Source organism: Oryctolagus cuniculus, chromosome 13, assembly GCF_051225735.1.
Source record: "Oryctolagus cuniculus isolate XC-2025 breed Fujian yellow rabbit chromosome 13, ASM5122573v1, whole genome shotgun sequence".
NCBI lineage: Eukaryota > Metazoa > Chordata > Mammalia > Lagomorpha > Leporidae > Oryctolagus > Oryctolagus cuniculus.
In genome coordinates, this window is record NC_142879.1 from 41,386,618 (window position 1) to 41,402,308 (window position 15,691).

The window sequence follows — 15,691 nt, forward strand, 5'->3', positions numbered from 1 at the left end:
ATAATACAATGGCTAACACATATAAGGCCTTTTACCAAGGGCACGGTGCTCTACGCGCTCTCTGCTCACAATTCCATGGGGTAGCGATTCTGACTATTATCCTTCTTATTTGTAGACATTGAAACTGAGGCCCCAGAGAGGTACAGAACTTGCTCCAGACCACACAACTCAAGGCCCAGCTCTCTTCTCGGCTGGACTGCAAGCTATTTATGTTCTATTCACAAGGGCTATAGGCTGCACATTGTGGGGAGCAATTCAGACTAGACTAAGTTACTGGAATTAAGACTTATTCTATGCATCTGCTCTCCCACAATATGGCGCTGGGAGAGAAGAAAACAGCTTCTACACAGCTGCCTCCAGTTCAACCAATAAACAGCAGGACCTGCTCCTGATTGGAGGAGAGCAGCGTACTCGGCGTGTGGGCAGCCGAGTTGGGATTGGCAGAGGAGGACTATAAAGGAGGAGAGAGACGGCATGCACCAGGAACATCTAAGGGGAACATCTAGCTGATGGAACACCTGTGCAGCCCCCGAGAGAGCCGGCCGGCGGTGTGCCGCTCCCCTGCGGAAGTGGGGAATGTGGCCAGGGGGAACCGCCCTTCCACGGAGGTGGAAGGGATAGTAGCCAACCCGGGAAGAACCAGCAGCAAACCCGGGAAGGGCCGAGCAGACGAAAGAACAGCGCAGGGTTTAGTGTCGCTCCTCCACGAAGAGGGGGAGCAGCATAATGGTGCCGTGACTCGGATTAGGAAACCTAGGACGGATAGGAAACCTAGGACGGATAAAAAACTTAGGAGGGAAGAGACGGGAAGAAGTGGAAAATATCGGAGAGAGAGACTAGCAAACAGCCTAGGGAAAAGCCGGACGAAAAAGGTGCCGGAAGAAGCTATTGAAAGCCTAGGCATAGACTCGGATATGGACTACGGGGGGAAGCTGGGAGAAATCTCTAAGATCGAAAGCGAAAGTGAAAGCTAGAACAAACAGACTTGGATGCGGACTGTGGGGGGAGGCCAGGAGAAATGAGGGAGGAATATTGTTGGAAGAAAACTTAGGGAAACATACCGGGTAGAGAAAAATGTTAGGGAAATTGAAGCCGCGGGGGGCAGGCCGAGGCGGAGGCCGTGGTGCAGGCGCGAAGCCGGGAAGCCGCGCAGATGAGAGAGGCGCGGGCTGAAGCGGCTCAGAGCCGGAAAGCCGCCGAGAGGCAGCCTCGGGGCGGGCGCCGGGAAGCCGCGGGGATAAGAGAAACAGAAGTTTAGAAGTAAAGTGAGAGAAATAGGAATGTTGGCAGACAGAAGTAAAATGGGAGAAATAGGAATGCCCGGAGATAGAGAAATAGAGAAATAGAAAGGCCTCCCCACAATATTGCAATGAGAAGGCTTGGATTCGGTCTGCCTGATTAGTGAGGCGATGAGCACCTGCGGGCGGCTAGCAGCTTATGCGCCACAGGTCACCGAAGACAGGCACGAATTAACATCAATAAGGCCTCCCCACAATACTGCAATGAGAAGGCTTGGATTCGGTCTGCCTGATTAGTAAGGCGGTAAGCACCAGTAGGCAGCTCGACCAGAGTATGAGCTGCAGGTCACCGAAGATAGGCACGAACCAACACTAATAAGTCTCCCCCAAAATACGGCAATGAGAAGGCTTGGATTCGGTTTGCCTGATTGTTAGGGCTTGTAAGCCCCTGCAGGCAGAGCAGAGCATGCGCTGCAGGGCACCGAACACAGGCACGCATCAGCGCCTAAAAACCTCCTCACAACATGGCGAAGAGAGGACCCGGATTCAGTTTGCCTGATTGATAGGACTTGTAAGAACCTGTGGCAACTCTAGCAAGTAGAGCAGAGTGTGTGCCGCGGGACACCGAAGACAGGCGCGTATCAACGCCAAAAAATAAAAAGAAAGGGGGATCTGTGGGGAGCAATTCGGACTAGACTAAGTTACTGGAATTAAGACTTATTCTATGCATCTGCTCTCCCACAATATGGCGCTGGGAGAGAAGAAAACAGCTTCTACACAGCTGCCTCCAGTTCAACCAATAAACAGCAGGACCTGCTCCTGATTGGAGGAGAGCAGCGTACTCGGCGTGTGGGCAGCCGAGTTGGGATTGGCAGAGGAGGACTATAAAGGAGGAGAGAGACGGCATGCACCAGGAACATCTAAGGGGAACATCTAGCTGATGGAACACCTGTGCAGCCCCCGAGAGAGCCGGCCGGCGGTGTGCCGCTCCCCTGCGGAAGTGGGGAATGTGGCCAGGGGGAACCGCCCTTCCACGGAGGTGGAAGGGATAGTAGCCAACCCGGGAAGAACCAGCAGCAAACCCGGGAAGGGCCGAGCAGACGAAAGAACAGCGCAGGGTTTAGTGTCGCTCCTCCACGAAGAGGGGGAGCGGCAGCACATGACTCTGTAATTCTCAAATCTATCAAAAATACTTTTACCTTTTAATTAGCCATTCAAGGGGAGGCCAATGAAAACAGAAGATATTTGGAAAATGTCTGGTTCTGAAAGAAATGACGGCAGCTTTCCTTTCCTCATTGTTTTCACCCAACTGATCCTGGAAGGCACACGTTTGGTGCACAGCAAGAGTGCCTTGAGGTTTCTCGGTGAAGAGGAAAGCCAGCATTCGCCACGGACGAGCCGCTAAGCGAATTCTCCGTCAGCATTTATGAAGGCTTGACTGTAAAGTAAGACATATATTCTTTCAGGAGGAACGTGTTGATCTATATTCTCCAAGATCACAGAGGCAGGTAACAGCGTTTTGTCAAGTTCCCTGAAAATAGTTTCAGTTAAACCCAAATAAGGAAAATGCTTGTTCCATATAAAATGATCCTATAAGAGAACAAAGTCCCTGTGAATGGGGTTTTAAAGCAAAACTGCCCTGAATCCCAGCTATGCAAGAGCTGATGTGATGGTGTTCTTTTCTGAAAATCCTCAGTTTTTGGGAACTACAAACACCACAAGCTTAAGAATTCTTAGAAATGGACTGATATTACAAGATTGTTTTTTGAGTCGCTAGGCAACACGGAGAAACAAATGTCCATGTTCTGACATCATTCTCCGTTCTTTCCCCTTGGGCAGTACAAGTGTTACGCGGCTTACTCTGCTCCACTTGGACAACAGGGCAGAACACTGAGGCTGGGAAGCTGCAGGCCCATGGTGGCAAAAGGACGCCATCTGTATCTTAAGGAAAATTCACAACCAAACTGCCTGGCCGTTGTGGTTGTTGACAAGACAAAGTTTGCACCAGATAGCCACCACTTACTGCAATTAACTCTGGTGCCCTTGGTATGCTTAGCTACTGTTGCCACCTGCCAATCTGCTTGCTTTGCAGGTTAATTACTCCTTTTCCTCTCACATATCTCACTGAAGCCCATTCACCTTCCAAAGGTATCTTTAACATCTGTGAAAGCAGAGATCCTTTTCCTGGGAGTTACAGCTTTGTTTCTAAGCAATGGCCTTCACTGTAAAAAGACTTATTCCAGAAAACATCTTCCCTAGGGATATACTGATATTACACATGGCTAGATAAGTCCATTTCCTCCTTGGTTTAATACCCTCAACTACTGCACCTGTTCTTTTTGGATAATTATAATGATAATGAAGAGATGGTGCAAACATTTATGAAATTAATATCATCTGTATGAATACATGATATTGGGGAAATGAACTGCCCCTTTCACACTAACTTTTGCCCACAACATGCAACATAGCTTACATTTCAACATAGCTTATAATTCAACTATTATACCCCAGTATTCCAATCAGAGTCCTTCTACTTAGACATAGGCTTATAATACACAGAGAAAAAAGGCGAGCTCTTTTTATTCTTATTAAGGATTTCATTTTCTTTTAAGGAGCAGTTTTAACTTCACAAATTGAGAGGAAGGCACAGAGATTTCCCAGGCGTCCCCGCCCCCTCAGCATGCACAGCCTCTCCATTATCAATGTCTCCTATCAGGGTGGTACATTAACTCCAATTGATGAACCCGCACCAACACATTATCACTCAGTCCACAGTTTATATGCTCAGGAAAGCTATTTCCATTTTCTCAGAGTTGTAACATAATTTGGTGCTTCTAGAACTTCCACCCACCCCTACACCCCCCACCACCAAAAAAAAAAGAGGGTGGAGAGAAAAATCTTAGATCTGCATTTTAAATCCAGCGCCACCTTCAAGGGCAAGCTGGCCACAACTTACCTAAAAGGACCAGTTAAAGGAGCAGGGCATTGGCAGGGATGTTCCCCATCTGAAGCAGAGACAAATCTGGAGCAGGCCAATTCTGACTGGTATTCCTGAGCGTCTGATACGTATGCACCATACATGATAAGAGGCTGCTTCAGTAACCACCATTTCTATAGCAACCCACACACACTCTGCTGTGTTTGGGAAGGCAGTTAAAACTGGATTCTACAATGCAGCCTCACTCTTAGAATATGCTTTCATTTCTGTCATCTCATTAGAAGGAGATACAAATCAAGTCGGCTAAGCTCCCATTAAACAGCAGAAACTGAACAAATGCAGAAGATAATAAATCTTGACTTCACTGCCACTCGATGTCAGTTGGTCACTTTAAATTTAAACCACTGACCTGGTTTGCTTGCTCATAAGTGACCATTCCCCAGGGCAACAAGTCAGATCTCAGCCTGACAACCTTGTATCAGACAGCCATCTGCTGCCCCAGTTCCACGCTAAAGAAAGAGTGAATGCCTGTAAAAGCGGGCTGACATAATCACCTCTTACTCTGCAGAAGGCCCCAACAAAAATGTATTCACTGTGACCAAGAAAATGTCCTTTGCCAGGTCTTCTGCTTCAGTGTAATTTTCTTGGAATAATAAAGCCATGTTTTAACACTAACACTAATCTTCAAAGGTCAAACTGAGCCCTGCACATGACGACAAGGTGTCTATGTTCACTTTACCTGATCTGGTCCCCTCACATACACCTGGACCCTCATGGTACTGAGACAGCACAATTACAAGATCCTAAGTAAAGAACTCTGCCAGTTCCTCAAAGGAAAGACCATCCATCCACAAAAGAGTCCTTCTTAGCTCCATTTTAATCCAAAATCTTCAGCGAAGTGTATCAGTGCACCACAAAAAAACCATGCTTTTTTAAAAATCATTTTTATCAAGGGTATTTACAATAATTAGCAAATGGACACTTTTGTAATACACTAAGTAATGTTACTTGTGTTCTAAGAGCTTGTTTCCTAGGTCACCCTTTGATGAATATTTAGGTTGAAATGTGGAGATTCTAATATTAAAATGGGAAACTCTTCACCTGCTTGAAAAGAGAAAAACAAAGGACAACTGTGGCCATTAAAAAAAGAAGAAGAAGAGAGAAAAAAGACATCTGTGATGGAATACTGACCCCACCTTAATGGTGTCTGAAAGGAGGGCACCTCCAAGCCTGTCTCCTAAGAAACTTGTGTGGTCCAGCAGTCACGAATGAAAGTATCTGAGTTGGTGAAAATGTGGATTTATGCAGTTAGTGTTAAAGCACGGCTCTGTTCCAACAAGAGTTACACTGTGCCCTAACAGAATTTCATCTTTCTTTTTTTAATTTTAAGTCGTTTGAAGTCATACTTGACAATGAAGGCACTGTCACTCCCTGCACAGAACAGTGTTGGGCTAACAGGAAAGAAAAAGTCCTCCTTTGTGCCATACTCAGGTGGCATTTTAACACACAGCCTCAGTCACGTATGTAAGTACAGCAAAGGTGTCAATTTTGGTGGATGCAAGTCGTGCTTCTTTAAAAAAGTCATTTTATATTGAGGATGCATGTGGCAATTAGCCACTTCATCCTCAAGCTATGTTTCAATCAGCATCCTCCTTTGGTCCTGCACTGAGCTCAGGGGTCACAATCCATTTCTGTAAAAGGCCAGGTAGGAGGGGCTGGTGTTGTGACATGGCAGGTCAAGCTGCCATCTCTGATGACAGCATCCCCTATGGGTTTGTGTCCTAGCTGCTCCTGTCCTGGTTTGTGTCCTGGCTGCTCCACTTCTGATCTAGCTACTTGCTAATGCACCTGGAAAAGCAGCGGGAGATGGCTCAACTGCTCAGGCCCCTGCACCCATGTAGGAGTTCTAGATGGAGTTCCAGGTTCCAGACTTTGGCATGGCCCAGCCCTGGTCATTACAGGCATTCGGGGAGTGAACCAGCATATGAAACACCTCTGTCTCCTGCCTTCTCTCTGTGACTCACTTTTCAAGTAAATAAATAAATCTTAAAAAAAAAAAAAAAAAAAAGGTAAGTATATTGGGTTTGTGGGACGTAAGAGCCACCACTGTGCTGTGATTTAAGAGCACTCAGACAACACCTCAGTAAGTGGGTTTGGCTGTGTTAAATGGATCCATACTTCGGGCAGTGGAGGCAGGAATTCCGTGGTTTTCATGTGTCAAGAGGTATCATTACTCTTGATCTCCCCTATCTTTACTGAGGTGGAAACAAGACAAACTACTACATGTACTTAAAGGGTGTGACTTGATGTTTTGAGATTCAAAGCAAGCTAACATAACCAGCTCTGCGCAGTAACATTTTCTCCCCTCCTCCCTTCTTTTTCCTAGAGGGACCACACTTAAAATTTATTCCTTTAGGGAATTCCAAGCAAGGGTATGGCACTGGGAACGGTATTCTCCAAAACTGATTGACCCTGCAACTTTGTACCCTTTTACCACCATATTCCACGTTTTGATTCTTCAATGATTTAACTCTGAAAGAGCCATCCTTAGCCTTCCAGCTGTGGCCAACACTGATTTTGATGAAAAATTCTTAGTGGGTTCATAAGATGCTACTTCTTGGTGTTCATCTGGAATTGACAGTTACTTAGATTTACCTTAAAAATGGGTTATTTAAAGTAGTAAATGACTTGATGCGATGATGTTAAATCATAAATAGCGATTAATTAGTCAAGTATGTTATGTGCCTAAGATGTGTACATGTCCCTAATTTTTTTCCTGATCTGATAATATTGTGTTTGGAATTTATTGCACTGAAGTATTTTTAATTTCCACTTACTTTATGGTATTAATTATCAAATACAAAAGTAAAACAAAAAATCTTATGAGCTTTGTAAAGCTTCTACTGAGTTCAGCAAGCTGAAGAACATATGGTGTCGTTCAAATGTACATCCATGGCCGGCGCCACAGCTCACTAGGCTAATCCTCCGCCTAGCGGTGCCGGCACACCGGGTTCTAGTCCCGGTTGGGGCGCCGGATTCTGTCCCGGTTGCCCCTCTTCCAGGCCAGCTCTCTGCTGTGGCCAGGGAGTGCAGTGGAGGATGGCCCAGGTGCTTGGGCCCTGCACCCCATGGGAGACCAGGAAAAGCACCTGGCTCCTGGCTCCTGCCATCGGATCAGCGCGGTGCGCCGGCCGCGGCGGCCATTGGAGGGTGAACCAACGGCAAAGGAAGACCTTTCTCTCTGTCTCTCTCTCTCTCACTGTCCACTCTGCCTGTCAAAAAATAAAAAAAAAAAAAATGTACATCCAATCTTAAAGTTTTCATAAAACTTTTTAATTCATTTGATTATTTTTGAGTGACTATCCACGCGTGACTTTTTCTGTGCTTGTACGATCTGTTATGGCCAGGAATCTGGCAGTTAGAATTTTAAAAGTAGATGCTAAATTAAATAGACAATTTAAATGGAAATAAACTATCCAATACAGAGCCCCAAAAGAAAAGGCTCAATGCCATGGGCTTAATTTCCACAGGGGACACAGAGAACTGAGCAGCTCATATTTCAGAGGCTTCATACAACACAGATTTCTGTTTTCACTGATTCCTGTACTGCGTATTTCCTATTGCTACTATAAGGAATTTATTCTCCTCTGTTTGTGGAGGTCAAAGTCCAAGATGAACTCCCCCAGGCTAAGGTCAAGGTGCCAGCCGGGCCAGTTCCTTCCGGAGGCTGCGAAGGCAGAATCCCTTCCTTCGCTCCTGCGGGCGTCTGAGAGCCGCCCGTGTTCCTCGGCTGTGGCCCCTGCCTCCGCCCTCGCAGTGCAGCCCTCCACCATCTGCTCCTGGAATCACACTGCGCCTCTCCGGATCCACGCTCCTTCTGCATCTCTCTTCTCCAGCCCCCTGTGATCAGGATCATCTCTCCACCCCAGGACTCTTAGTCACATCAGTGACGTGTGAAGTCCCCTCACTGCAACAGTCACAGGGCCCACGGGTTATTCAGCCTGTCACATATGTCAAGAAATTCCTTTCTCCTCAGAAGGAACAGGAATATGGAAAGGGTACAGAGACGACAGGATGAGGGAAATTTCTATTTTTCTTTTTCTAAAGATTTTTTATGCATTTGAAAGAGTGACAGGGAGAGACAGGGACAGACAGACAGACACACACACACACACACACACACAGAAATCTTCCATCCCCTGGTTCACTTCTCAAATGACTGCATCAACTAGGGCTGGGCCAGGACAAAGCCAGGAGCCAGGAACTCTGTCCAGGTGTCCCACATGGGTGGCAGGGGCCCTAGAAATTGGGCCATCTTCCACCACTTTCCCAGGCACATTAGTGGGAAGCTGGATCTGAGGTGGAGCAGCAGGGATTTGAACCAGTGGTCTGATACACTATGCCAGCTTTGCAGGTGGAAGCTTAACATGCTGGACCACAACACAGACCTCCCAAGAACTCTTTAAATAAACAATGTTTATGTGATGCATATAAAGTGCATAAATGGAAGTGAAGATGTTTCCTTTACACTCCACGTATATTCTGTTACAGTGCATATGACATGCACACAAATTCTCTTAAGAAAGCTGCATGATATTACTAACATAACCTTTTAGACAACAGCAGGGATGGAAGCTCCAGGATGGAGATAAACCCAGTGGAACTGTTCTCCCTCCAAACAAGAGCTCAAAGAATCAGACTTTCATTAAAGGCAGACATTTAATACACATGAAGGTAAGTCCTATGTATGTAAACCCTAATGTACAAACGCTATAATGCGTTAAACTTCTGACTTCCAAAACCATATAAAATACCTTTATCTGATTTGTCCATTCAACAGACACTTAAGCTGGCCCACTTGTATGTGCCAAGACTGCTCTCCCACACAGGGACTGAGTGACGCGGGGCACGGGGAGCACCAGGTAACCGCGAGGTGCGTGCACACACGCTTTCAGCACCACTGCAACTTGTGCACATGCTTACGAGGGGCTCCGCTGTGCCAAGGGGTCGGGGAAGGGGATGTGGAAGGAAGACTGCTGGTGCAAAGCGACAAGCTCTGAGCGAGCCCCAAGCAGGTCCAGGGAAGCGCAGGTAGTTAGATGTGGTGGCGACAAGATGGGAAGACAGGCCGATGGCTGGACAGGAGGCAAGAGGCAGCAGGGCGATTCTGTCAAGGTCTGTGTGCCATGCTAAGGGGTCAGGTTTCCACACTATGAGTAGCTCTTGGACAGTCTCAAACAGGAAAGAGGCTTTTTTTTTTTTTTGACAGGCAGAGTGGACAGTGAGAGAGAGAGACAGAGAGAAAGGTTTTCCTTTTTCCGTTGGTTCATCCCCCAATGGCCACTGTGGCCGGCGCGCTGTGGCCAGTGCACCACGCTGATCCGAAGCCAGGAGCCAGGTGCTTCTCCTGGTCTCCCATGGGGTGCAGGGCCCAAGCACTTGGGCCACCCTCCACTGCACTCTCAGGCCACAGCAGAGAGCTGGACAGGAAGAGGAGCAAATGGGACAGAATCCGGCACTCTGACTGGGACTAGAACCCGGTGTGCTGGCGCTGCAGGTGGAGGATTAACCTATTGAGCCACGGCGCTGGCCGAGGCTGTGTTTTTAAGACCCCAGAAGCACAGGTAATAAAAGCAAAAACAGACAAATGGAATTACATGAAGCTAGGAAGCTTCTGTACAGCAAAGGAAACATTCAACAAAGTGAAGAGGCAACTGACAGGCTGGAATAAAATATCGGCAAACTAGGCAACTGTTAAGGATTAATATCCAAGATATACAAGGACCTCAGGAAACTCAATCACAACAAAACAAACCGGCTAAGGATATGAACAGGCATTTAACAAAGGATGCAACACAAATGACCCACAGACAAATGAAAAGATGCTCAGAATCACTAGCCATCAGGGAAATGCAAAGACGTTTTACCTCGTCCCATTAGAATGCTATTATACAAAAATCATAAAGTAAAAACTGCTGGTGAGGATGCAGAAAATGGTGCCCCAATACACTGTTGATGGGTCTGTAAACCAGTACAACCATTATGGAAGACAGTATGAAGATTCTTCAGAAATCTGAAAATAGATCTGCCACATGACGCAGCTATCTGACTCCTGGGACTATATCCAAAGGAACTGAAATCAGCACAGGAATGAGTTATCTGTACACCCACATTTATAGCAGCTCAATTCATAACAGCCAAGCTATGGATGATCAGGTGTCCATCAACTGATGACTGGATAAAGAAAATGTGGTATACATACATATATACTCAGCCATAAGAAAGAATGAAATCTTGTCTTTCACAACAAAATGGAAGCAACTGGAGACCATTATGCTTAGTGAAATAAACCAGTCCCCAAAATTCAAGTATCATATGTTTTCTCTGACTTGTCATAACTAATATATAGAATATAAAGAGTACAAAATATGTAATTTAAATAAGTGAAATTAATATCTTGAGACTTGATTATTGTTTATAGCCTTTGTCTGTGGTCTTTCTACTTACTACTTGCTGAATTCTTTATTTAGTGGAGGATTAAGCTTGTGATTATAAAGTAAATCAATTATGAAGTAAAACATCAAGGTGTATGACTTGATGGCAAAAATTAAAAAAAAAGGAAGAAGGGAGGGTGGGAAGAATCATTATGTTCTTAAAACTGCATATATGATATACATGAAATCTGTTTCCTTTATGTAAATACATAAATTAATTAAAATTATTTTCCTTTGCAAATTGTAAAATAACTAGAGGACTGCTCTACAAAACATAGTGATACCAAAAATCCTGTGGAGGGAAGGGAAGTGGAAGGCAGTCGGACAGTCCATGCAAGTGAGGAGAGGGAAGGTACCTGGCTGAGGCAGTGGCAGCCCAGGGGAAGAGGGGATAGGGAAATGTGAGAAACACTGATTTGGCATCGACACGACTTTCCAAAGTACCATACCTGGCAGGGAAGTAAAAGAATGAGCTGGGGGTAGCTCTGAGGTTCCTGGTCTGGTAGACAGACAATGCTCTTACTAAGAATGGAGGCACAGAAATGAGCAGTGGGTATCAAGGGCAGTCTCGGTTTTCAGCATGTTGAATCTGAGTTTCCGACAGGACATCTAGAAACGGGGTCTGAGAGATGATCAGAAACACTGGTGGCCTGGAAGTGCAGGGAGGGGTTAGATGCCTCAGGGATGGCACACAGAGTAACTTAAGAGCTGGACACAGGGCAGAGCCAGGGGTGGACAGGAAAGATGGCCCGGGATGGGGCAGGCACAGGAACAGGGACCATCAAATGTTGCAGAGGTGTTGATCAAAGAGGACGATGCCCTTTCAGGAAACTGGGGAGACTACAGAAGGAGACAGTGGACTGAGAGGTGGATGTGGAGCACAGGGAACAAAGGCAAGTGACCTGGGCTGTGGGGAATCTGGGAGGCTGGTTTCAGTGGCCTGATCAGGGAAAGTCATGTACAGAACTGTTTTCTCACTCCATACCTCCTTAGGATGCACTTGCTATGGACCAGGCATGGGAACAAGTATCTTACAAATACGAATTCATTTGCACCTGTGATCATTAATTTTATGCATCTGCTTGGCTAGGTAATAGTTCCCAGATATTCTGTCTAGATGTTGCTGGGAAGGTATTTTTAGATAAGACTAACATTTATTCCTACAGACTCTGAGTAAAACAGAACATTCTTTATAATGTGGGTGGGACTCCCCTGATGGGTTGAAGGCCTTAAGAAAAAGATGGAGGTCTCCTGAGGAGGAGGAAATCCTGCCCACACATAACCTCTGGGCTTGGCCTGCTGCACTGGTTTTTCTCTCGATCTCTGGCTTGCTGGCCCACTCCGCAGCTGTGACCTGCCAGCCTCTGTAACCATGTGAGCCAACTCCTTAGAACTGTGTGGGTCTAAACATCAACCTATCCCAGCACATAAAGCTCCTATTCATATATACAGAGGGGTGTATACACTTCCTGTTGGTTCTGCTTCTCTGGAAAACTCCAACCCGTTCCTCAGAATAATAGCTGATGCTGTCATCACCCCATTTCACAGTTAAGGAAACTGTGGCACAGACAGAAGAGGAAATGTGGCCAGGGCCACATGGCCAGGGGGTGGCAGAGCTGGAGTTCCAATTTTCTGTACCCCCAGATTTCCTGTGCCCCAGAAGGTGGGCCTGAGTGTGTTGGGGACCCTGACAAAGAGCTAAAGGACCAAGGCAGAATATACGAGGTTGGGGAGAGAGTCTCCAACCATTTGCATGTCTCTTACAGATGGGAAAACACGACAGGACTCAATGTTCTACAGGTAGCAGGACCCAGGATTTTAAGAAACAAAATGCAAGCTCTTTCCATTCTCCTTCCTACTTTCTCTGCATTCTTCAGCACCCATTCCTTTGCCCCTGTCACCTGTGATCTCGGAGGCTGTCAGTCACACACCCCTCTGGTTGCTTCCCGCTCAGATTATTAAGTCATAGAGAACACACCCCGGCAATACACTGCCCTTCCTCCTCAGCAGGAAATGCTGACAGGGCATCACGGCCCACCTAACAATGTCAAATTTAATTGGGCAAAAATCAATGCAATCCACAGAAATAATTATAGAGTCTGAAATTAATGATTTCAAAAGGAAAACAAAACAATGCATCCCCAAAAAGCCCATTTATTCTCAAACATAATCCCTAGAACTATCTTTTGATTGTCTTAAGGAATTAGGTAACTGTGAAAATATATTTGATATTTAAAAAAAAAAACCTCCCATTTATCTTCATGCATGGTCTAACAGTTTTAAATTCTAAACTGAGCTATTTGAAAACTGGTATTTCTCAGCTGGACACTCATGGAACAGGCAGCCAAGGGCAATGTGGGAACGCCCTTAGGAATTATTCATGGCTGTATACAAAGACTTAGCTACAGAGATTTTTCACAGTACTAGTGACCTTTTCTTCCCTAATTGTAAGGGACTGGTGGGCTGTTGTGATATATTCATATAGTGAAATACCAGGTACTCATTAAGTTTGATATTGCAGAATAATAATTAATACTGTGGAAAGATGTTCATGCTATACTGATTATTTTTAGAAGTTGTAGAACATTACCTAGCATATAATCCCATTTTTGTTAAAAATGAGGGCATTTCAAAAGAGTTCTTGGAAAATATATAAATTTGAAAATAAGTTCATTTTTCTGCAAAAAGTGTTGAAATCCATATGACAATCTCTAAAAATTTCACTGAAAATGTGTATTATGAAAAAAACTTTGCCTATTAAATTTCATTTCCCATGAACTTAAAATTTTTTTTTTAAGTTTATATATTTGAAAGGCAGAGAGGCAAACACAGAGCGAGAACACTCCTATCTGCTGCTTCACTCTCCAAATACCTGCAGAGGCCAAGGGTGGGCTGGGGCAGAAACCAGGAGCCAGTGACCCGGTACAGGTCCCCTATGTGGGTGGCAGAAATTCAATCAACTTGAGCCATCAGCACTGCCCCCTAGGCTCAGCATGATCAGAAGTCTGCAGTCAGGAGCCAGAGCTGGGCGTCAGACTCAGACACTCCAGTGTGGCACACGGGCAAATTCATTGCTAAGTCAAACACCCAGCCCTCCGAGAACCTTTCAAGGTGCTCTCATATGCTTTGTGGGGGGCAACCTCTGAGACGGCTTCCGCTCTGAGTACCTGTGCTTTTAAGCTTTTAATTTTCTCTTGGATCACCTGCTGAGGGCACGAGCAAGCTGCCATGGTGTACACAGCTCCAACGAGAGCCCGGTGTGGCAAGGACTGAAGCCCCTGCCTCCAGCAGCGTGAGTGGGTCTGAAGTGCGCTCGCTGGCAGCACAGGAACCTCACTTGAGAGCCTGGTGGGCAGCTCATCTGGGCCTGGATTCATGACCCCAGAAACCAACAGAGCAGATAGTCACTGTTTTAATTGTTAAATTTTAGGGTAACTTTTATTCAACAACTGATAACTAACACACATGTGCACAGTAAAATGATTGAAAGGATAGAATTCAACATATGAGTGCCTTTCTCTAGGTGGGTAGGATTCTGAGTAATTTTTACTTTGTTTTCTGCAATGTTGGCAAATATTTTTCCTTTTTTGAAAAATGGAAAAATAAACACAGATGACCAAGAGAGATCATATGAGCTTCTGAAGAATAGGATGGAGATGAGGCGAGTTCTAATACTCTACAATTCTCTTCGAGGTGTGCACTCAGCCCAGTGTCAGTTGAGATGCCTGTGTCCCATACTGGAGAACCTGGGCTGATCCCCAGCTCTGGCTCCTGACTCCAGCTTCCTGTGGGAAACCTGGGTTGTGTTTCTAGTTCCTGGGTTTGGCCCAGTCCAGCTCCAAGAGTTGCAGGTATCTGGGGAGTGAATGGGAGCGCTCTCTCTCCCCTGCTCTCAAAGTTTTTTAATATTCTTGTTTTTTTTTTTAAATTTTTTTTATTTTTTTTTTTATTTTTGACAGGCAGAGTGGACAGTGAGAGAGAGAGACAGAGAGAAAGGTCTTCCTTTGCCGTTGGTTCACCCTCCAATGGCCGGCGCGCTGCGGCCGGCGCACCGCGCTGATCCGATGGCAGGAGCCAGGAGCCAGGTGCTTTTCCTGGTCTCCCATGGGGTGCAGGGCCCAAGCACCTGGGCCATCCTCCACTGCACTCCCTGGCCACAGCAGAGGGCTGGCTTGGAAGAGGGACAACCGGGACAGAATCCGGCGCCCCGACCGGGACTAGAACCTGGTGTGCCGGCGCCGCTAGGCGGAGGATTAGCCTAGTGAGCCGCGGCGCCGGCCTTAATATTCTTTTATAATAAATTAGCATACATGTACAACAAACAAGCAAAAACAACAAAAATGAACTCGAAATGGAGTGCGTGAATGGTATGGCAGGGTGCGCCCTACCTAACGAGAAACCACACAGCACACCGGGAGCAGCAGCATTCACCAGCTGCGAGGAAGAGACTTCCACAGGCTTCTTAGAAGGAAAACCGAACAGCAGTGAAGTCATCGAGAGCCCAGCGTCAGCTCAGAGCTCTTGCTTACCCAGCTTCTGGTCAAACCGCCACGCTGCAACATAGGCATTGTGCCTCAGACTGCTCTGTGTGGCCAGGGGCACGGTGACATAGATGGGCCCATCCACCAGCACCGGCGTTCCATTACTGCTGAGCAGGTGGACGCTGACGGCCGTGACCGGGGTCAGGTCGTACCTAGTGCTGTTTCCTAGAAGGAAGAGGCATTCTCCATCACACGCATGCCAAGTACTGTGTGGGGCTGCAGATACCCTTTGTAGAAAGCAGTCACGGCTACCACCTCCTGAGCACTGCTCCTCCGCGTGGCCAGGGGCCCGAGGAAGCACTTGACATGCATGATCCTCACCACACCCTTAGGAGACAGGGAGAGTCCCCATTGGACTCACAAAGACACAGGCTCAGAGAGGGCGGTGATGGCAGCTGGCTGGGCACACATTACTGAGTGGTAGAGCTCACATCCAAGGTTCAGGTTTGCCAATTCTAATTGCTGTGTGTACTTGCA

At 46.4% G+C, this 15,691-nt stretch overlaps 1 protein-coding gene across 5 annotated transcripts in view; it reads right to left on the reverse strand.

Moving 5' to 3' along the window:
• Positions 1–15,691, reverse strand: part of FAM171A1 (family with sequence similarity 171 member A1) — a 151,482-nt gene that overhangs the window by 25,650 nt on the left and 110,141 nt on the right. For 4 of the 5 annotated variants that reach the window (XM_070055447.2, XM_002717428.6, XM_051821430.3 and 1 more), the window contains one exon: positions 15,203–15,379. The exons of the other annotated variant lie outside the window; for it this stretch is intronic. In XM_070055447.2, the coding sequence (XP_069911548.2) occupies positions 15,203–15,379 (177 nt within the window). The remainder of the gene's footprint in view (positions 1–15,202; positions 15,380–15,691) is intronic. 5 annotated transcript variants of the gene reach the window in all.